The following is a 24,015-nucleotide window of genomic DNA, read 5'->3' on the forward strand; positions in this document are numbered from 1 at the left end:
TATTTGATCAAAATTCAGCTTAGATGAACATTCTTGAAAGAATATAATTCTTTTCCTTGAAGAATCAGAGAAAGTGCACATAGAAGAGATTCAGCCGTATAAGGCAATCTTGTCAGAGCGAATATTTGTGGAAACTATTCTGCAGTCTTGGTTCAAATTTACGTATAATTACTCCTCAAACTTTTCACTTAGCTCCCTGTTAATATGAAAAAAAAAGAATCTTTGTAAAAGGAAAATGTATTAGCAACTAAAAATGCTCAAAGTGTTAGACGTATGACTAAATTGAAATAATTTAACTCTATGAATAATTAGAATAGATTTTATATTATCATACTTAACCAGCTCCTTTTCTAGTCATGGTATCTGAAGGGAATAGTTACATCTATTATCTTCAGTGATCTTCTATTCTTGTGCTGGTTTTGAGGGAAGGAGCTGAAGTTTAGCTTTTGTTTTTACTGCCATACCTTTCAGTAAGGTCTTGGCTATGCAAGTTTTGGGTTCTGCAAACCTGCAGTAATTCTTCTGGTAATTATTAAAACCAGGATCAGATATTCTGCATCTTTAGAAAATACAGAAGCCCCTAATAAGCCTTTTTAAAAAAAAAAAACAAAATTCAGCTATATTAACACTATAAAAGTCCAATATAAAACAGTAGCAAGAAAGGCCAGACTATCTATACTATATTTATTAGGATAATATATCTGAAGTTATTTTATGATGAAAGTAGGGAGAAAAGAAGAAAAAGCAAGGAAAAGGGAAATGGGAAATTGCATATAGCAAACGCTAATGGCAACTTCAGAGTGGCATCACATTCAAACAGGCATTTGAAGTCCATTTTATCACAGAGATTAGAGCTCTTGAGTATTCAGTACACTAAATTCTATTTAGGATACGCTAAAAACTCTAATGTAGGAATGTTTGCTACACACAAACACACACAAAAAAATAGTTCTGTTAGCAACAACAGCTAAAGGTGTTTAGTAATCCAATTCCCCCAAGAAGTCCCCAAATCCAATCTTTAGACATGCTGGAAAGATTACCTCCTGTAATATTGCTGACATTTGGTTAGATTCCAAGCACGTATAAAAGTATTTAGTTGGAAAAGTCTCTTTCCCAACACCCTTTAGTAATGAACCTCCGTTAAAGATCAAGGATACAATGTTTTCTAGCACCCGAAGAAGCCTGTCGGACAAGCCCTAAGTGTAGAACAACTGGAGGTGCTTAAGGACAAGAGGACAAGAAAAGTAGAAGCACTGTAAGATTAACCCTCTGATTTTCAGGGCACAGTTTTTCACTGGATAAGGCAAAGTAGCTATGTAACAGTCTTAACATTTAATTAGTATGAAAACTTAAATATATATATAAAACCAGTTTCAAAATATCCCAAATCCTGCTTGAAAATCATGGGAAAAAAGAATATTTCAAACATTTTCTCATTTCTCAAACGTTACTTGTTACTGTTTAAATTCAAGACTTCCCAGGGCTTCCAAAACGTGATGTTCCCATTAAGCACCCCCTTACCCCAGGATGTCTACTCCCAACCACCCCTCCCTGTGATCCCAGGCATCCCCTGGCAGGGGACGCTTAACCACATAAGCCTGAACATTCAGCAAAAATCATTAAAAATAAATAAATAAAACACATTTCTACTTGAGGAAGAAGGGCAGGTAGGAAAAGAAAGGAAGATGCACTCACTGTTTGGTTATCCTCATATAGCTTCAAGTCATATCCGCTCAGCTCCACGCAGAAAATTATTGCTGTAACCCCCTCGAAACAGTGGATCCACTTTTTGCGCTCCGATCGCTGCCCACCCACATCCACCATTTTGAAAGTCAGCTCTTTGAAGGTAAACTTATTTTCTACAATCCCTGTGGTCATGTCCCGAGAACGGAGAATATCTTCCACGGTAGGGATGTAGTCCAGCGCCGCAATCCTTTCGAGGTCGTTCAGGTAGTAGGCAGCGTTGTCCTCCAGGTGGTACTCGTTGGAGCGGCAGAAACACTCCTGCACGCCGGGGTCTGCCCAGAGCCGCTTCATGACCCCCAGGAGCTCCGGGGTAATCTCGCCCTTGCTCTCGGCTGGGCCCGTCAGGGCAAAAAGCTGCACAGCATCGTAGGCCCTGTCGGGATTGTGAAATTCTATCTTGAGGGTGGCTAGAGCCCGAATGATCCGCGTGAGGGAGTCGATAGCGTTATAGATGATCAGGGGTTTATATTCCTTGCAGGCCTCCAGGTTGAAGCCTCCGCTATGGATGATTTTCATCTGCTTTACTATCGTACTCTTGCCAGAGTTGCTGGTACCCAGGAGCAGGAGCTTAATCTCTCTCCGCTGCCGCTGGCTTTCAGAGCGCAGGTGGCGGTCAATCCTCCGGGACCGCCGCGCGGCCTCTTTCTCCTCAGAGCTTTGCCTACATCCCATGGTACAGCAGGCTGGTGCAGAAGGGAAAGGCAGGAGATTCTCTCGGTTTCTTTGTATCTTCTGAAAAAGACCCGCAGTGTCTTTCAGTTCTCGTGCTAGGTATGCCTCGTACAGGAAGAAAAAAGAGTAAGCTTTATCCAATACCTGATAGTCCAAGGGGCCTGTACCACCTAATTCAGTCCCAGCAGGGGAGCAAAACCATGTAGATATGCAACCACAGAAATAGTCTTTTCAGTAGATTTCATGGCACTCCCCTTTACAGTGTATAAACTGTGGCACATTCCTGTTAATGAAAGGACACGTCCCTTTCCCACCCTTTGGCTACATCGGTCAAATATTCTTTTCTGATCTGCATAATTATTTTGCTGCCTTCTGTCCAAAGGTAAGGAGACGCCCTTTCACCTTCCCTGCTTCAGCCCTCGTCTTTTGATTGTATTTTCTGGTTGCTGAGGCAGTGCCACTAGATAAAGCTGAAGATCTTTTCAGTGATGCTGTACTTGGCTTGGTTTCTCTTCCCCCACCTTCTCAGCTGATCCAGTTCTCTAGATCTCCGCTTTCCACCTGCCAAACACCGAAAAAATAAATGAATGAAATAAGACTTGGTTTTCTTGCTGCACACCATTCACTTTTTCCTATTCTAGACTTTGCAACCTTTCATTATCCCAAACAGAAAACACAGATGGAAAAAAAATATATAAAGCAAAGCAAAAAATCTAATAACCCAGCAAAAACACAGGGACAGCTGAAGCTTGCAGACCTAAGAAAATGTGGTTTCTGAACAATAGTAAATCAAATCCCCTTTTCTTTCCAGCCTTCTGTGTTTTATTATCTAAACCTACATGAAAACAAACAGTGCTGAGCTGTGTCCCAATTACTCCCTCGGCAAGAGCTCATGGCAGTGCTTTTCCTGCACAGTCCTGTTCTGACTGGTTCTCCTCAAGTAGCAAGGAGACAGACTCACAGCTACTTTCCCCCCTCTGTTTATATCAACATCTGGTACTCGGATACATGTCGTACTGCGCTTTCTTTCATCTTTTCCTGACCATTTTGCTTGCACTGAACATACAATAATGAAGCAAAAGGAGGGGATTAAGTTTGCTCCCTGGTTTTTGTGAAAGGTTTTGTATAAGAGAATAGTTGCTGATCTTGGCAGAAAATGGCAACGTACCTTCCTTCCCCTTGGAGAACAGTGCTGTGGAACATGCTACTTGCTTAATGAATAAAGTGATATACCAGCATAACAAACTTCAACAAGCTTCTTTTCAGCACCAAGCTATTGCTATTAAGCCTTTCCTCCATTTTTAACGCAAAAATTCTGTGTTAAAGCTAAGTGCTTTAACAAAACGCCCAAGAAATGCCACCTGAAGAAAGGGCTGACAGCTTTTCAGTTAGAGTAGTAATTCTTTGCTAAATTAGGAGGTAAGCACACTAGTTGGAGCTCTACAGAAGCCAGCAACCCCTCACAGAGGGGAAGAAAAACATTACAGCTAACTGATTGAGAATAGCTTAACTCTTTTAGGAAGGGCTTGCTGCTCCCACAAAGCTTTGAGCACAGTGGGAACCAGAAGGCTCTACTTAACACAGATTTCATGGCTTCCAGTTCCTCAGGTGATGGTCGCAGCGCCCATCATCGACTGTCTGCAGGCCCACGCTGGCACCTCTTCCCCTGTCTGCTTCATTGTGTCCAAAGAGCCTTCAGTGAAAGTTTTAGCCAACTAAACACAGTATTAGTGCACATGCATTTCTTAGTACATCTTTTCTAGGATGTGCTTTTTTCATTGCTGAAAATTTCAACTGTTTTCCTACTATGCTAAAAGTCATTATCAGTGATATCCTGCTTTACCCTCCCAGAGGTGTCACTGTAGCAGAGGTTAATTACAGCAAATAATAGTTTTAGCTAATATTTAAGCAATTTAAATTGAGATACTGCACAGTAGAAAGACTCAAGGGGATTCACAGATATAGGTGAGGATAATTACATCAGCTGCAGTGCTGTCAAAGGACTGGATGGTTAAAATAAAGACTAGAGTTCAGCTTTTAAATTTCTTAGCATCTTAGGTTTAAAGGAAGAACCATCTTTCTTAGAACATCTATTCCAGAGTTGGTAGGGAATAACTGCTATATCTAGGATTTTGTCCCTCAGTTAACTGGAGGAACTATATGTAAAGATCTCAGCACCTCTGTTTAACAACAGATATTGCTATTCTTGTGCTATTTATGTATTACATCTTTGTTACATCAGGCTATCCTAATCTAAGCTTCTATCTTCTGCATAGCTCTCCCTTTCAACACAGCTTAAGTAATGTACAGATGGAAATGTAGAGTCCAGGCAACTGCTTTGGGATGTGGGGTCCCTACAGATACCCATCTCTGGAGGTTACAGTTAGGTAACAGTGTCTTGGCATTGGACGGGTTCTGGCAGAGCAATATTGCCCTTATCCGCACAGTTTGCAGTGTGCATACGTGAAGGTGTCTGGGAATGTGAAGTATGAGCATAAAAAAATGATCAACAAGATGATCAAGGTTGATCTGTTAACATCAGAGGAAAGATATATTTGAGACTGGACAGAGTCAACAAGCAAGAGTTTTACATTTTTGTTTCCTGAATTTTCCTCTGACATTAGCCCAGAACAGTTGAGCTGGCTATCATTTGCTCTCCAGCTCTCCAGTTTTATTGATTCTTTAAATCCCTTCCTCACTCTAACTCTGCTTAAGAGAGTTGAACCAGTGTAGACATGGATAAAACTCATGACTACCAGCATGAGTCGACATAGGTCTGGATTGGTACCACTGTACAGAGGACAGCATCATGCTGTAATCATTTGCAGCAATAATCTACTTGTCTTCTCTGGTTACAACCTTCTGCACATAGCTCTCCAGCTACAAAGCAGCAGAACATTCAGAAAACCAGTCTATGCAGTGCACAGCATGTGAGGTCTCAGTGTCCCCCCAGCCCTGTCAAACCTCTGGATTCCAGAGCACTATGAAGAAACCCACATTTCCAGAACAGCCACTTGTATTTTGCTCAGAAAGTCTCCAATACAGCGTTTCAATTTCACCCCTTCTTTCTTGTTGCTTTTTAAATCTACTTCCTCACTGCCTTCTTTGCATCTCTGTGCTCTAATGGCTGCCCATAAATCCCTCCCAAATCCACCTAGGTGAAGTCAATTGTACTAGAACAGGCCAGGCCTCTTACAGTAACCAATTTCAAAAGTGAACCCTGTCAATCTCGTGCCCCGTTGCTTTAAGCTAATTATCAACTCAGTACAAGAAGTGGCTTAGGACATTTTGGAGTGCTTGTCTATCTTCTCAGTTTGCATAGATGGACAGACTTACAATCTAAGCTTTTCAGGTATCTTCAGCTTCTAGAGGTCTTTTTTTTTTTTTTTTTTTCTAAATGTGCAACGTATTGGTACTACCTGTCTTAAAACTCTTAAAAAAAAGTCTTAACAGCTGTATTTATCTGACTTGCCTTTGCACTTCAGAAGAACATTAGCATATTGCGAATGCATGAAGAACAGATCAACAGAAAATGAAAATACTAGCATACATATGAAGAGAATGGTAATTAATATTGCCTTATTTATTCCACTGCATCAAAGATATGGACAGGAAAACGAAGTGAGGGACCATACTTCATAAAATTAGCTTTTTTTCAATGGCCATAGGAAGCGAGAACTAAGAGTGGAGGAAACTGTTTCTCCGTGAGAGACTTCCTGGACATACAGGTACAGGGAAATAACTACAGTAGATATTGGACTAACTTCTTATTTTATTACACTGAAATTAGAGTTAGCTTCATTAACCGTGCTTATTCTGACATGTTCCGAGCATTTTAAAACAGTTTTGCTTTAAGTTCTCGTTCTCAGAAGTTCCATTTTCACATTATTGACCAAATTGCTGGTACAAGCCTTCGTGCTATTTTCTACATATCTCAGTGACCAAAGATGAAAAAAAATAAATGCTGGAAGCATGGAATCATCTCTGTTCTCCTCGCTATGTTTTCAAGAAGCGAGAGAACACCTATTCCTTCCAAAATATCAGTTATGACAAATCTGGAGATTTTATGCCCATTCAAGCAGATCTTTTTTAAACTCATAGGCAGTTGTTGAGGCCAATAATGTGTGACAAGCAGTTTGGTAGAAAGCGGCTTTCAAGGAGGACCATCATTTTTAGAGAGCATATACACCCTATGGAGTACTCCTTGTGGCACAGTTCTGTGCCACAGAGCTTCCGAAGCGATTCGGATGTGTCACCCATATCCGCACCGCGTTACGTGTCAGCTGCCCCGCTTGCCATTCTTGTGTTTCCCACAGCAAAGGATGGACAAAAGAAGGGACAATAAACACTATGTTTTTGCAATAGAGTTGCACAGTACTGAATTTCCATTTTCTTGGCATCTAGTCATTCCTACTGCATGAATTCCTAAGGTATTTGAATATCACCGTTTCAAGCAGAAATACAGTGAGGTGCCGATATAGCTTTGTAAAGTGATAATGATATCACTTACAAATAGTTTACTAAAATAAGAAAGAATGATTTAAATATGTTTTCCCACATACACTGTGAAAAGTATTTCCATATCTATCACTACATATGACAAAATAAGTAAAACAACAACCACCAAAACCACTCCTGCAAAGCGGGGTTCAGTTGAAGGAGAACATGTGAACGAGACTGATAAGCTCAATACCTTAACGAGTGCGATTTGGTCTTTGTGGGAGATCAGGCATTTAAGACCCAAAGCTTTTCTATCCAGACAGGAGTGTAGAACAGCTTTATGACTACATAAACCTGCCTGCTTTCTCAGTCTGTACAGACTGGCTGACTGGTTTCCTTCTAACATCTACACGCTGTTGCGCAGAAACATTTCAGAGTGTTCTAGCGATGACCCTTCCCGCTCTGTAGCCTGATTTCTTGCTACTTTCCTGCCCAGTGCTACTGTTCCCTCAGCAAAGCACTGCAGCCTCCCCAGGTGATGGGGGTCCTGGCAGTAACAGACCCTTAACTGCTTGTCTCGGTGCTTCCTTGGCCTTTTCCCTGGGGGTGAAAACAAGGAAACCAACCCCACACACTGTCAGCTTCCCTAGGGAAAGATGTACCCAATATTCTCATGCTGCAGTAACTACTGGCACTTCAGTAAGGAAAGCAGAGTTACAGAAACTGCCCTGAAAGATATTCCCTTTCCAAAGATTTTATTAGGAGGAGCTGGTGCCAAGGACAAAACTAGGGAGGTTCCATTCGCAGTGGCTCCGGAGACCTGGCACACAGGATGCTTGTGGCAGCAGGAAGTTTGGCTGCTGCTGCAGAGGCACCACTGTATTCTGTCCCAAATGCAAGTGCTCCTCTTAGGCTCCTATTTAACTTAACTGAGCACACGGCTGAGCTTTAGGGGTCAAATCTTACTTGGTTCCCTACACTAAAGCCATTCCAGTAAGCCAGATCCTGCATATAACTTTCCTCAGTAGAATATAATTTAAGTGAATTTCAAAGAGCTGGGGTGAAATTTTCCCTGGCAATTTTAGATATAGTCACCAGCAATCTCAGTTCCTTGATGCAGTATCCAGCATTACAGAATATATATTACCAGAGAAAAACCTCCCAAAGCTGCACTTTTCCCAGCTTACTTGTTCTGACTGCTTCTTTCTCCTTGGCAATCTACACTCAGAAGTTGGAGTAATTTAAATGGGATATTGCATTGAAAACTATAAAGTAGTAGAACTGGCTATTTGAGCACTTACCTGTGTGGAAGCGAAACAAATGCAAGCACACCTAGCAAATTCACAGCACACACCTAAGACTTCAAGTGCTAAAGCTAAACCAATGAATCGGAGCTCCTGGTGGCCATACATGTCCACAGAGAATTCCAGCAATTTAAAGATGGCACTTTAGCAAAACCTCATTTTCACAGGTTTGCACTGTTAAAGGAAAGAAGAGACATGGAGGAATATGGTATTTATCAGGAAACTCCCAAGAAGGTTTACTGAGGAAGTCAAGAGCTTTACTAAGCAGCCACAGCTGTGAGAGGAAATGAGGCTAACAAGGAATGGGAAAGTCAGTTCAGAAGAGCAGCCAGAAAGAGAGGCCTAAACATTCATACAAGGATGCAATAATTCTATTCTGTAATAAGCAGACACTAATCACCATATAATAGTAAAGTAACTTATGTGAAATTATTGTTAAAACAGTGGACATAGACATCCTACTACATTCTCCTTATACGACCATTAAATCTGAAAGAAGGAGAAGAACTAAAAGTTTACAAAGAAAAATATATATATGTAAGATTGTATGATTTTCTCTTAAATGACATCTTTCATATGCAAAGTTGGTTGTCAGCCTTCTACAACAAAGAGTACTATCTTATTTATATTGCTCTTTGCAGTTGCTTAAGGCCCTGGGAAACAATTTTCATTGAAAATATCTGCACATACCTAGCTCTAAATAAATGTTTGGGGAAGATTTTCAGTCAAAATGTCTAGGGCCTTTCCGAACACAGCGTTTGGAAAATAACGAATTGTTTTGTCCACATTGGAAGCAATTGGAACGTTTTTCTTTAAAATCATGCTATGCATCCACACTGAACCAGGACTCAATTAAAGATCTGAAAATTTTATTTTTGACTAACATAGAGAACACTTTCAATGAAGGAGTTGATAAGTAAGAGCGATTGGTCTGGCATTTCTAGCTAAGGCCAGGAGGGAAGAAAAGGAAAAGAAGTGATTTTATCCTAAGCAAAATCTACAATCTATATTCACTAGAACACCTTTCCCTACAAATGCAATGCAAAGTTCCTGAGCCTGATCTTTCCCTTTCTACCTGCAAGTATTTGTGTATTCCATTGGCTCTCCCCCTGTCTCTCCACATACAGAGTAACAACCTTTTGGTTATTGGTGCTGTTCACTCTTATCATTGAGTGTAAGAGTTGCAACTTTGCAGATGAGCTGTGCAAATAACCATATAATATGATAGAATTAAGTTTATTTTGTTAAAAAATGAAGAGAAATAAGCCATCTTAGAAGGACATTAAGGATGAACCTTCAAGTACATTAAAGTCATATGCACAAATTCTAGCAAATATTTTGATTACATATTCATATACTGATCTAATAAACAAACAAGAGGACATAGCAAAGGAGGTGTTTTTTGGCCTGTTTGTTACAGCAGTTAAAAAAAGGTGCATCCTATTAGCCAGAGGAATGATGAAAGTGATGGTGTCATGATGAGAGCAGCTGTATGTCGGGTTGGGCTACTGAGTCTCCCCTCTGTCATGGCTGCCAATTGTGATGTTAATTAACTATCTTAAACTCATCTTTTCACAGATGATTATTGCTTGTGGTTTTCATTTCTTAGACACCCAACTTAAGATTCTATCTGTGACCCCAAAAAATACCAAGTTTTACATATAATTAGCATCAGGAGTATATGTTTCATGTATTTAAATACTACACAATGCATTGTAGCCTTACAAAGGAAAAAAAATCACAGGGTCTTGCTTGATGGCTATCAAAAAATGGGGCCTTGTGTCCCACCTGCATTAAAAAGATGAATTAATATTTGTGCAATATATCATAATAAGAATTATAGCAAAACCAGCAAATAAGTTAATATTCATTGCACAGTGTAGCTAAAATACCACATGCATTAAGTCCAGGACCACAGACGCAACACTCAAGGCAGAAACAGGGTAAAACATCACACCTTCCCCTATTGCTTGGGAAATGTCCAACATGCTTCAAGCAGTATCAAAGTACAAGTTATACCAGTCAGTGGTATCAAAAAGTTATCAAAAGAAAGTATTTCTTGTGCAAAACATCAAACCTCTACAGCATTAATACATAAAGCCTTCAGCTGTCATTTCAGAACTGACCTTTAGACTTCCACAAAGAATGAAATATTACCATAATTTTACCGTGCGTCTCTAGCAGGTGTGCAGAAAAGCCTGGCTGCTGCACAGGGAGAAGTGGCACCTGCAGCTGCTTTAGGGATGTACAAATATCAGATTAATGTTTAAAATAATGGAACAAAGCAACAGGGGAAAGCAGCACCCAGTTAGTGCCAGCGTCAGGGCTCTGTAGGCCCCTTGGGTGATAACAGTAGCGTAGGTTAGAGCTTCGTTGAGTTGCTTTTTAATGCTTAGCATATGCTACTGTAGTTTGTAGGTGGGCCAGTCATGAACTAAGACTCACATAGCAAGTTTCCAATATAACCACAGAAAAAAGGGATTGCTGCTCCTGGTCTTCTGCAGAACTTAAAGAGGTGACTCCATTACACAGAATGAGATAGCACACATTAGCTTGGTCATCAACAAAGTGACAAATTTGGTATTGCTCACCCAGCTTTCTTACACAAAATAGCTTATGAAAACACAAGGTAACTTCAGTAGTAGGCCATGTACAAAAGCAAGACCATGCTTGTTTTAGACTGTCCCAATGGCAGATAGGAGCTAAGCCTAAGTTAGAATCTCACTAGTGAAAATGCAAGTGACTAGGGACACATAATAACACCCTGAGGACAGTGAGTTTGTCTAAGGTGACAGGGAAAGGCAGACACTGAGGATTCAAAGAGCAGAGCCAGAGTCCAGTCAACAGGCAGGAAGATGTGCCTCAGTAAGGGGGACCAGAGAGAGAGCACAAGTTTTAAGTTTTATCTGTGGTCATGGATAAGGCAATATCTTTGAGACACTATACAGAAATAAATCAGCACAGCTCTGCTTGAATATTAAGAAAAAAAAAAACAGAGGAGAAGCAGAGACTGAGACAAAGCATAAGAAAAAATAAAGACACAGGCTGGGGTAAATTAAGAAGACAGACGCCCATAAGCTTTTGTATCCATGAAAAAGGGGAAAGCTTCCCTTTTATTTTTTTTTAAAAAAAAAAAAAAGGCAGGGGGGCAAACAGGCAAGCTGAGAAGAAAGTATGGGCACATTGTACTATGCCATATAGGAAGAAATCAACAAAAGCTGGGCAGAGAGGGAAGATGGCTGCTGGAAAAGGGCTGAAGAGTCCTTCTGAAGCTGTAGAGACAGGCTCATGCATATGGAATTCAATCACTCAGAGGCAAGGGGGAAGATTAAAGAGAGAGAATAAAGCCATGGTGAAAGGAGTCAGCTGGTTCATCAAATTTCTGCCAAAATGGTTTTCTTGGAAAAAAGCCATTCCTGTAAGCAAATCGGGATTGGCAGTTGGCAAGATGTACCTTGAAATGAGAGAAAGCACAAAAGCTCTGGCAGGAGGAAAACAAAACACAAAAATCAATTGCAGTAGTGATCAACACTGAAGTCACAGGAGGTTGAATGAGTGTTTGCAGGAACATGGCAGGGATGGATTGGCAATGTCATAGTTAAAGCTGGGAACTAAGCAACTGAAAACAAGTAATGTGTCACAGAGACCAAATCAAGGGAACTCTGGTGAATGGAAGAACCAAAAAGCAGAGACAGGTTGGATGAGTAGAGTATGCCACAGCAGCATCGTGAAACAGGTAGAACTGATCAAAATGGGAAGGACTAGGAGAGGAAATCAGGACTGTGAAGAGTAAATCCAATATTCATTATGATGGTCTAACATAGGGGAGGGCATAGACTTGGCGAACCTCACAAGGACTCACAGGAAGTCACAGAAGCAGAAGATAATGGTGTTTGTAACATAACAAGAGAAGGAGGGGAAGACGATGCCTAGAAGAAGGTGAATATCACCCTAGGAGAGAGGCAAGGCCATTATCAATGATGAATTTGATAAGGTGAACAGAGATTGCCACCCTTGGGCCACATAAAATTAATCATACAAATGGTATCAGATGGGAACTGTGGATTTCCTAGGTTCTGTCTTAGCAACTCAAGTCGAACATGATTTCATCAACAGAAGGAGAAATGAAGAGGGAAAGATGTATTAGGTCACAGCCCAAAGGAAAAAAATAATATGCATATATATATATATATTTTAAAAAGCCACATACCAAGAAGCTAAACGAAATCCAATGTTTTCTGAAGTGTGACTCATGGGAGAGGACGCACATGCTACCAGGCACAGATTACAGCTGCAGCCTACGCCTCATTCTGCTTCTCTTGAAATTCAGGAGCTTTGACAGCCATACAATCCTGCTGCATGCGAGAGCGTCGGCAGGCGCGTTCCAGACCGCCGAGCCATTTATACAGTTGCTCCTTCTCTAATCCAAATAATTTCCCCCCATCGCCACCAAACTGAAGCTGAAGGAAGTTGTCCATGTGCCATTTTTTTTGTATGGAATTACTTTGGGTCCAGTCCAAACAGACAGATAGATAGCACAAAACCAACTCTGCAACCAGAAATTTAACATACAAGTGTGGCATTGTACACTGGCTAATGAGTTCCTGGTTTCTGGATCTAAATTAGCATTTTCTGTATGACATTTTGCTTTGCCCTGCAAAGGCATTAACCCAACATTTAAGCAAATTTCAGCTGAGTAAAGCACTGTCGTTCTACCTCCTCATCCTCCCTGCATACCTTGTAGCTCCCTAACTCCAGAAAGCCTTTTTAGAGGCTTTCCAGTCTTGCTGGTGTGAAAATTCTTAAGTAAAGGCGTATTCCACAACATGCTTTCTCCCACACTGCCCCAGTTTAAGCTGCTGGATACCTAACCGCTTTCTACACTGCACAGGGAAGCAACGCAGCATCTCCAGCTCCCCAGCAGCCTCATTTCTCTACAGCAGCACAAAACACACCCATGACAGCAGCGGTGCAGGATGCGGTGCCGTGTTTATGCTACAGGGAGCAACCCTCATCCTTCCGGCTGAGACTGGGTCGCTGTGCAGAACAGAACCCAAGAGACACAGGGCCAGAAAGAGTAATTAAGTGAGCACGAGTCTGCAGCTTGACAGATTAATCAATAGACAGGCATAACAAGAAAAAAATATATTAACTTCAGCTCATTTTGCTGTGAATGTGAATTAATATTACAAATGAATTTGGTTTGGGATGATAAGGGATTCTGTTGTGGCTTAAATTCAGTTCCAAGTTTTCAACTGTCAGTAGATCCTCTTTCTTGCAAACTAGGTAGGCCTTGCAAGGATATTTTATTGGAGGAATTCTCTAGTATCTTTTCCTACGCAAGGCTTCGCCAGAACTAAAGTTTGTGACATCTTTTGGATGTCATGTCTCTCCTCTACCATCTTCCAAAAATTTGTTTTTTGTTGTTAAGATCAGAGAATAATTTGCTAACACCGTTATCTTTTATTCAATTTCAAGGTGACCTTATGGGCTCTCAGTATAAGTGTTGCTCATCAGTCTTGCTAATGATTAAAGTCTTTAAATATAATCAGAAAAAAGCTTAAGAAATCCCACATTTTTCATATCAAGCCTGAAAGCTCCAAACCCATATCCAGTAAATTGTCTTCTAGAATTCCAGTCTTGTGCTACAAAGCTTTGGTTATTTTTTTCATAAGCAAGATCAAGCTGAATGCTTGCAGTTACTTTCAGTGACTTTCAATCATTTGCTATATCACTCCCTGCCACACACTGCCCTTGAAAAATGGTTAAGTCATTCAAGAGAGGAAAATGCAGCCAACATCCATATGTGATGCTTTGAACATGGGAAGACTCTGGAGTGGTTAAGTTTGTTTCAACTTTAAGAATTCCTTTTATAAGCAATTTGCATGTGGCTGAAGTAAGAGAAGGTGCTGGTTTAACTACCTGAAGAGTCCAAATGCCCAGTTTATCCACAGAAAACAGTTATAACAGCAGTGCAAGCATCTAGTGATACTCTCAGTACGTTTTCACTCTTCATTGCCTGGAGAGAACTAAGTTTCAACTTTTATTCAACCTTGTTTCTTTTCTGAAATCCCTAAAACATCTAGTTGGCACTAAATGAGATTGTAATATGAGTTAGAGGAAAACCATTTAAATAGCTTTAAGGAAATTGAAGCTTAAATAATATAGCTTGAAGTGGCACTTTTGGATGAGAAGACTCATCGTTCCTCCTCAGCAGGATAAATACGGCTGCTGATAGCACATCACTGTGGTTGGAACCATCCCATTAAAGGAAGGCTTTCAGTTGACTTCAGGAGGGAGTGAAGTGAAGGCTATATCCTGTTTTGAGCAGGATGAAAATAAACCTAATGGTTTGTATGCAAAAATATCACAGACAGGATACTTAAGTGCTAGCAGTGCAAACAGGTTTACTGATGAAAATTTAGTCTGTAGCACATGATTCACACTCTTGCCGTGCATGGATACCCACACCAATATAACACATGCATAGACATCTTCAATAAGACTAGACATGAAATTGGATAGTCAAACGTTCAGCTCCCTGTTTCTATATTATTTCATCGTTACTGTATTGTTAGTAGCTACTGCAGCACCATTGGCATCATATTGTGCTTTAAAATTAACTCCTATCTGTGCAAAGAGGCTAGGACTGGCCTCTGCTGTACTCTGCTGTGTGTAAACACTCACAGGTAGGTCTAATCAATAGGGTAAGCAGTGGACACAAACTTGACCATGCAGATTTTGTTTGAATTATACTATTTTAAGTTATTAAATAGTTATCTTTTTGCCACACCTGAAACATCCATGCAGTAGATGAGTTATCTGGTTATTAGAGAAGGCAAAATCCAACCAGATTTTCTCTTGCTGCATCACTTGTTATTTTTCAGCTGTGCTTTGGTAACTGAACAGCTATTACTAGCACTGGAATAGGGCAGGCAATTGTAACTGCGGATTTTGTAACACGTACTGATGATTCACTCTATGTTCTATAAACATTGCAACTACTCACGTATATTTTTGAGGTAATTACTACTCCTATTCAAATTTGAGCTGTACACAAGCATATCTTAAGCATGCAAATGTTACCCTCCCCGTTACAAGTCTTATTCCCTACTGTCCTGCTAATAACTCCCTCATCACGCGACCACCATTTCCACATTTGCCTAAAACACATGACAGCCTTTTCATTAGTTACTTATATGTAAAATTTTATCTGCGAGTATTCTGCCCTCCTTCTGTCATACGAGATATCCTAAGTTAGGGAGAGAAAAATGATTCCCTTTTGTATCTTCTCAACTATTCTTTTTTTCTCTCCTTTAAGGTACCTACATAATCATCTGACCATTTTTTGATCCTTCCCTTTTCACTCATTTTATTTAGAATAGGCTCTTGAGTCAAATACTGGGAATTTACAGATTAATTTATGATGCTACATACATGATCCACTGCTTCTGTTAACTGCAATAAAAAACAGGGTCTTTTCACTGTTGTTCTGCATGAAATATTCCTAGCAGCTTAAGCAAGAGTTTCAGCCGGTAAACACTACAGCACACAGCACACTACAGCTGCACAGCTCCAGCCATACAGAACAAGCCTGAGCAGCAGCATTTCAAATGCTTCTCCTTGTCTTTTGTTCTTTTTACTCTCTGCAATTTCTCTTCTTGATTCAAGCAGCTGTGGTGCTATCTGCAATTATGTTAAAGCTGAAAGGTGCTAATCTAGCCTCTCATTTATTCATTATTCAGCAATGAATCCTTAGTAATTCACTTCGCATTTCTAGTATTACTGGAAGAAGCTGTTTGTGGTACTACCACATCATACTACTAAAATGGCAGACACATCTGAAATTCCACCCCTGAGAAAAGCCATAGTTTCATGACTGCAGTTAGCATTGCACAGGTAGCATATACACATACGGATAAAAAATAATACCCATTCTGGAGGTTAAACAGAGACTCAGAATATACCCATACACAGCGGGGTCGTACACAGTGCAAGAGTGCACAGTTTTAACAGTGCAAAAGATACTGCAACTAGATGTTTACTAGATTCCATATTCGCTCTAAAGCCACAAAGTAGATTTACCATTCGGGAGCCAATGGCCATGAGACATAGCAAAAGAACAGTTCACCTTGAAAATTACGTTTTAAAAGCATAAGGACACCTCAGAAACCAGTCTCCTCAAGCAGCAAGTGGGATTCATGTCTTAATTAATCTGTTCCCAGCTACCCCCTAGTTCAGTGTTACCCAGCATCTTTCCTGATACCTATTTGTAGCCTTCCAGGGTAATTATGATTAAAAGTACATATTGGGGTGTATTCATTCGCAGTACACCTCAAGACTTCCAAATTGAGACCCTAGAGTTAGTGTTGTAACAAGGAAGAAGTGATGGAAGCACTGCCCAAGTCCTTCTGTAACTTTTAAATAGTTCTGGTCACTTCCCTGCTGCAAGGCTGAAAAATTCCTCATGGGATGCATCTTCAAAGTAACAGGAGAACAACACGTTATCTAACACCAACTCCAAGTTCCAAGGAGTCCATAAAGCAAGACACATAACATTCCTTACCTATCAAGCCTAGGAAGATGCCCAGTAAACAATCTTCTTGCTTCCAGCAAGAGCAGGCAACTGGAAGAACTAGATGGAATAGCTCCCAGCTGCCTGATTTTCTTTTAGTCCAACCCAGGTTAAAACAAGTTGAATTTTGTTTCAGTTGTTCAGCTGACAACAATCCCAGTAAGACTCCATGCCACTCAAATATATATCCTCTGCACATGTTTGTTTTCTCCTGGCAAAGTATTTTTTGCATCAGGTGCTTCAGGATACTAAGAGCAATTTGGCCTACTGAAAACTTTTCACATTGAGAAAATGTGTGATAAAAGTTTCAAGCAGTTTTGATCTTTTAGATAAAGAGGTAGAGGTACAGAAGGAGCATATAAGTAGCAAAACAAGACAAGTAGTAGATTGTCATCAAAATACTGATTGTGTCCCCTTTTGTCCTCTTGACTTTTTAAGACTACTTTTGTCTGTCCCTATGAAGGAGGTACAATTTCAAATTGTGTTCAGGTTTCTGAGGTCAGATGGTAACTAGTGTAAATGAGTGCTCTGTATTAAGAAAAGAAAAAAAAAAAGAAAAAAAGAAAACCTCTGTTTTACGTTCGTTACAGGAAGTAGCTCATTCACAATGGTAAAATTTCTAAAGGTTTTTGTGAAAGTTAACAGGAAGGACTAAATCCTAGAAATGCTGCACAGCTGCATCATATTCTGAAATCCTTTAATCTCTGCCCTCTATGTTCGTATTCTGTTGACCTCTCTTTTCCGTAAGGCCCATGACCAGTCCTAATACAAGCTGGAGAAATGATGTGTAGTGAAAAACTGGTTTGTTTACAAGAGCTTTCGATGAGTTCTATGACCAGTGCTTGATTGATAAATCCTAAGAATATTAAATATCCAAAAACCAAAACTGAAACTGTATAGTTAAACTGTGATTAATTGCAGATTACCTGTTCCAGTCCATGCTGGAGATGTACAACACCATCAATAAGACACTACACAAAGATATCAAAATACTTTGATAGAAAATATTTTGTCAATGCAATAACAATTTCAAAATTCTTTGTTAATATTCTCACACATTTTTCAGGTTACTCTAATTTTACTACCATGGACATTACCCATTTCTTTCAGATCAATTCTTGCAAAACTTATCCTGCCTAACTGATTGGATGTTATGTTGCACTATTTTCGCCTTGGAGTTCCTTGCTTTCCTATACATCAGAAGCTGCAAATAGTAGAGCAATATGGAGTAGTAAAAAAAATGCAGAGAATCTCAGTTCTAGTCCCCAGTTCTAGTCTATTATTAAATAATAGAATTTTAAAAATCGTATTTTAAAATCTGAGTAGAGGGAAATGTTTTTTTTAATCATCCAGCCTCATTCTAGAGCCAGGGGGGAGTTGTCTGATCCTCAGCATGAACCAGAGCAGTTTCTAGGTATGATCCTGAGAGACATTACGGCACCGTGGCTAGGCCTGCTTGCCTTGTCCGCAGAAATGGGAAGAAGGGTAGAGTTGCATGGCCAAAGCCACAACACGGCAAGAGGCTTCTGCCATCACATACCAAGGGAATATTCTCTGCCAGCATTTAATTTTAGTTTATAACCCACTCGCACTAGCAGAGAATGGGACTATAATAGAACCAGTAATGGAGAAGACCTCTGTGTATATGGTGGCTGCTGCTTCATGCAGGTTTTAACTTCTGACACACAGATTGAAGTGTTCAGGATTGCAGAGCACCATCAGTGCCCTTTGGGGAAATGGGGAATTGAAGTTTGCAGTGCTAAAATGCATAGATTCATGCCTCTTGTTGAGACTGACGTCTGATATTTTCCCTCATTTATACCACGCTCTATTGAGCAGACCTGTGGCATCAAAGAATATTTTTATAGACGCAACAGGAACTGTGCAACCTAAAGTCTCATCACACCACAAACAACAGATAACCCTTAATGCCTCAAATTAATACATTATTGAAATTCATATCCAATAATATGTCTCTATAATTTTAAAAATATGTAAAGCCTTTTGTCCTCTCTTCCTTTTTGCAAACCTGTTTGCGCAAAGCAAATTTTGCACACCTATATAATGGTAGTCATGAAGTAAAGTTCAGATTTGCTTTTGGGAATATTCCCAGCAAGAAACGTAATCAGAAGACTTAGACTCATCCACTTGGGGAGTGGAAACAATATGATAATCGAACAATAGTTCTAATTTGAAGCAGGCTGGCCTCAGAATTTTAAATACCATCATAAATGTCACTGAATTACAAATTAAGGTAGGTTTATCTTTTCATGGACATGCATGGATTGAAAAAGAGATTCTAAAAAAACAATCTTTGAAATTACTATTTAGGGTGATATTTTGCCACTTCATGTGCAATACAAGAGCATAATAGTTCTTACTAATTGTAAAAATAGATATATATACATGGCTGTTTCGAAATGGCTTCTATTACAGCACCTTGGCTCTGCCAAATGTAAAAGGCCGCACATAAAACAGCTTCTTGGGAGAAAATCTTCCTGCCAAGAAGCAGTTGCAAAAAGACATTTTGTGGGACACTATCAGCTCACTGGCAGTAGAGAGATGCGCTAGGGCCACATTGTTTATTGAGGTTCCTTTGAGTTTAGGATGGCTTTAGTTAACGTCACCTGCACTATTTTACTGATGGATTTTAGTTCGCTTAGTGATGTAAGAATATTTTATATGTAGTATTGGTTTGAATCTTTAGCTGTCGCATAAGCACTAAGGAAGATCAACAATTAATTTACTTGCTTTTTTTTCTGCTTAAAATATCAAGACAGAAGAAAAATCACTTTAATCCATGAATGCATAAAAATTGATATTATATATAATTATCCAGATAATATTTTGTTAGTAGGGGCTGAATATTTTGATTTTATGGCTTGGTCTGGTTGCTATCCAGAGTAGAAACTTTTTATTTAAAAATAGTCAACATAATAACTCAAATTGTATTATTTTTATATAAAAATGATCCTATTGTAGATAATATTTATCCATTCTTGGAAATCTTTCATGCTTTTCTCTTTTAAAAGAAGAAGTAATAACCAGGTACATACCCAAAATATAAACAGCAAGTCCTCCCAATGCTAAACATGCAGCTGTGTTGTTGTTATCCTGCCATGACATTTTCATCCAAGTTGATTGCAGTTCAGCTGAATTGTCTTTTTTTCACAACACAACTGTGTCAAGTGTCTTTGTGCAGCAACACTTGTTTGGCATCTCATTGTGTTTGTTACAATGCGTTTGGGGAGGAGAAAGGTAGTTATTCCACACTGGCTCCAAAATACAGAAAGAAGGCACGCGGGGAAAGGGTGGAAACACAATAAGTATCTTAACATAGTCCTGGAGACAAAGAGCGGGATAGAGACTTGGGATTTCCTGGGCTGTTTTAATCCATGTGGGGTCACACTTATATGTTATAATATATCTAAATATGCCAGTGTTTTGATTTTGAAGAGCTTTAGTTTAAAAGTCTCTTGGTTTAAAATACTATTAACTGTTGGTGCAGCAAGCTGTTACTGCTGGAGCTGTCCACAGAACAGTGTTTGTAGGAGGCCAGAATTTTTACAGTAAGATTACATTTTTCCTAGTAAGAGCAATATGATTAAAAATCACTAATACTTTGCAAGTTAGAGTTTGTGACGTTGGTAGAGAGGCACTGGATTTGTCATTGAGACTCTGACCTCATGGAAATCTGTTGAAAAACTGTTCCTAGAGGGCATGGGAGAGGCTGATCTGCGAATCTCCGCATGCTCCTCCCGCACCAGGGCTCACGCCCTTGGAATTAGCGACCGAACTTGCCATGAGTTCAATGAAAGCACAAACAAACCTAGACACAGACAGTCAGATTCAACTCTTATTTTCAGTTACAGAAATATGGAGAATGGCTTCTAAAAATAGTGGAATTACTGTGATTTACCCCAAAGGAATTGGCAGTATTTTTCTTTAATTAATGAAGGGGGAAAAGGCCTAATTCTTCTGTATTGCCTCATCACTACATATCAACCAAGCCTCTATCTGCTGTCAAAACCATTATCTGCTTAAGTTGGAAGGCAGACTTCACCATTTAAGGATTTAAGCTTTCACTGTCCACTGAGTTTTCTGTTATCCTTATCACCCTGCTTATCTCTTTCCCCACATCTCAGAAGAAGGGACACATTTCTGTTTTCTGTCTACGTTTCTTTAAATTTAATGTCACTTATTTTTCCATTAACTGAGACAACCAGAGCACTTTCACTTCGGTACTTTACAACTAGTAATTTATAGATTACCTTAGTTAAATCCAAACCCGAGGCCCATAACCGAAACATCGAGCTGTACTGGGAGCTTCATCTGCCTTTAAGATAATATGTCCAGAAAAGTCTTTTGTCTCTTCAACAATTTTTGCTGAAGTACGAAAGTAATCCACAGGCTAAAGCGTAATGTGTACATACCTTTTTATATCACGCACACCTCTTTGTGAGGTCTGTTGTCATCAAAGAAATCTCTGTGGCCTCTTATAGAATTCTCCTGTGAAATGTCAATGCTTCGGGAATGGAAGATGCTGCAGGATTTTCACCTGTGTCATTTAGCTAACATCTTTTCTTCTTGATTTCTCTTATCACCGGCTTCCTAAAGGTGGGCACCTCGGGCCTCCGAGCACATAGGCCTAGCCCAGAATAATGTCCTTTCTCCAAGGGCAGGAACCAGAGACTTGGGTGAAAGTTTCCAACTGGTTGGTGAGACAGAGGCAGCCAAACTAAGGGCAGGAAGCTCTGGGTCCTGCCACACTCTGCCTCGTGTCTGCCTCTCCTCGGCCAGCAGAGCTCTGCACTACGGAAGAAGTCACCTGTAACAGCACCCGAGCCATCAGCTCACACTTCCCACAGCCACAGAAACAGGTTTCCCTAAGGAGCTACAAAACACACGCTCAGTTTTAACTCCTACATACGGAGTTTCTCACAGTGACCATTTTTTTTCTACCCGACTGCTGTTGTCACCCCTGTAGGGGACACTCCGCTGGCCACCCAGAGGGTGTGCCCCCAATGGCGCGAAATACGGAGCCTCCAGCGGAAGCAAATTGTGGGTGTCCATGGCAGCAAATGGATGTGAGGAAACGCTGCAGAGAAAACCACGGAGTTTTTCCTCAAATCTTGCAGAGAAAAACGCTGCTGAGATGGGCGAGTAGCCTGCAGAGCAAATACTGCAAGAACACACATGAAGCAGCTTGTGCAGCGAAAGAGCCAAAACCAGATCAGCGCTATTACGAGAAATTAAAGCGACACATGTCTGCAGAGCTCACGGGCTGGCACGGGAGGGTTGCAGTCCTGCATGTGAATCGTTCAAGCGAAACACAGGCGCAGGCGCCTCAAAAAACTTGCGGTTCAGAGCTGTGGCCGGGAGCCCTCCACAAGTGCAGATTAGAGCCATGAAACCTGCCCGTTCCTTCGCAGGCGTCAGCACACGCAGAGGCAGCGCAGCAGCCCCGGCATCTGCAGATGTGACTGTGGCGAGGGGGACATGTCACAGGAATCCAGCAGCCCGGAGCTTCCCTAATGGCACCTCCGGCTGCTGCCCTGCAAGGAGCTGCTCAAGCCTGAGGAGGCTCTTCCCGCAGGCAGCGGAACCGGCAGGTTTCCCGCCAGCACCAGCACCGGGCCATGCTGGCCCTCAGCCGGGCTCAGCTCCTGCGTGTTAACGGATTCAATCCAGGTTGCGAAGGAGATGCCTTAATTTCACGAAAAAGCCATCAGGCTGAAGTGGCAGCTCTCAGAAGGGCAGTATCCCTCAAGAAGGTCATTCCCAGCGTCTCAGCAGCCCTTCTCCCGGTACCCTTTCCCCGACACACAGAGCTGTTCCCGACGCGGTGCCGTTCCCGGCGCTTCGCGCCCCGCAACCCCCGCCTTATTGTTCCAAAGCGACATCTTTGCCCGCTCCCCTTCGCCAGCGCCGCTTGGACCGCGCGGGCAGCGGGGACGCGCGCAATGTCACTCACCTCCGCAGCCGCCACCGCCTCGGCCCTCAGTGCGGGCGCCCCGTGCGCGGCCGCGGCTCCCGGCAGCATCCAGCGCCGCTCCGCACCGCGCAGCGACGGCTCAGGCGGCGGGAGGGAACGTCCCCTGCCTCATCTCCCCCCGCGGCGACTTAAAGGGCCCCCCGAAAGCGCCGCGGCGGCGGCAGCGCCCGTGGCTGCTCGGCGGGGAGGTGCCGGCGAGCGCCGCGCTCCGGGGCCGGGCCGGGCCGGGCCGGGCCGCGAGGAGGCGGAGGCAGCGAGCGCGTTTCCAAGTCAACAGCAGCGGAGCGGGGCGCGGAGCGGAGCGCGGCCGGGCCCGGCGCCGCCCGCCCCTCACGCGGGCTCCATGGCGGCCCAGGCTGCTGACGTTTTAGGGATGATGATGATGACTTTTTTATTATTTATTTATTTTAACCCCCTCCTCTGCCACACTATATGGCCCCTTATATAAGGTGCGCTCCTATGTGCGCTATAGCGTCGGCTTCACCTCGCTCCGCCGGCACCTGCGCGCGGGGCGGGGCGCTCGGCTCCGCGCGGAGCCTTCCCGGGAATTCGGCCGGGAGCGGCGGGAACGAGGCGCTCGCAGCTTCGCATGATGCAACACGGCGAGGAAAAGTGGCTTCATCTGCGGCTGCTTTTCCATCCGCGCCTATCTGCGTGCCCCATGCCTCTGCTTTCTCTATCTTTCCCCTTTTTGCTTCTCACCCTTTCCTCTATTTTGCATTTGTGTGTGATTCACTGCAGCTTTTTCATTGAGCATCATTTAGTCTCATTAATGGATTTACATTTTTATTTCTTTTTTCTAGCACTTTCTTCCTTTCAGCCGTCCTCCCATCCTAGTTGCACCCTATGAAGGCTGCAGCCTTCCTCAAGTACCTTTGGGTTCAGCTGCACAGCTCGTCCCTGAGCCGTAACTCATCCCTGCCACATTTCTGCAGGAGGTAGCAAGGGAGAAGCCAGGCAGAATGCAGACATTTTTTTTTTTTTTTTTTTTTTGCCATGCTAAGGCTAACGCCATACGGTGCGGGAAGCAGCCAATTCCTGTAAATACTGCCACTTCCAGGACCGATGTTATCAGCAGAGTGGCAGCACTGATGAATTAGCATGATGAAATATTTGAGTGTAAACCAGAGCATAGCTGCAGGATTTGTCCTGCACGCAAACAAGAACCAAGCAGTAGTGGACCAGGAGAGAGAAATGTGCACCCAGGTGGTGAACCAGGGGTCTTGGTCACACCAGATGAGTTTGCCAGTACATCTAGAAGAGCAAAGTTATCCTGGTAAACA

General features: G+C 41.8%; 2 protein-coding genes and 1 long non-coding RNA gene across 3 annotated transcripts in view; 1 reads left to right on the forward strand and 2 right to left on the reverse strand.

Annotated features, from left to right (window-relative positions):
• Positions 1–2,471, reverse strand: part of GNAZ (G protein subunit alpha z) — a 31,236-nt gene extending 28,765 nt beyond the window's left edge. Inside the window, exon 1 of the mRNA XM_010217410.2 lies at positions 1,696–2,471. Coding sequence (XP_010215712.1) covers positions 1,696–2,418 — 723 coding nt within the window. The 5' untranslated portion in view covers positions 2,419–2,471. The remainder of the gene's footprint in view (positions 1–1,695) is intronic.
• RSPH14 (radial spoke head 14 homolog) overlaps positions 1–24,015 on the forward strand; it is a 72,184-nt gene that overhangs the window by 37,010 nt on the left and 11,159 nt on the right. The window lies entirely within an intron of this gene.
• On the reverse strand, positions 2,527–22,933 carry LOC148593101 (uncharacterized). Its single transcript, XR_015913815.1, has 2 exons — positions 22,712–22,933; positions 2,527–2,979 (listed from the first exon to the last, which is right to left on the reverse strand). It is a non-coding gene; the product is annotated as an uncharacterized LOC148593101 (long non-coding RNA).

This window comes from Tinamus guttatus, unplaced genomic scaffold, assembly GCF_059628265.1.
Source record: "Tinamus guttatus ecotype Peru unplaced genomic scaffold, ASM5962826v1 Tinamus_guttatus_pri_ptg000459l, whole genome shotgun sequence".
Taxonomy (NCBI): Eukaryota; Metazoa; Chordata; class Aves; order Tinamiformes; family Tinamidae; genus Tinamus; species Tinamus guttatus.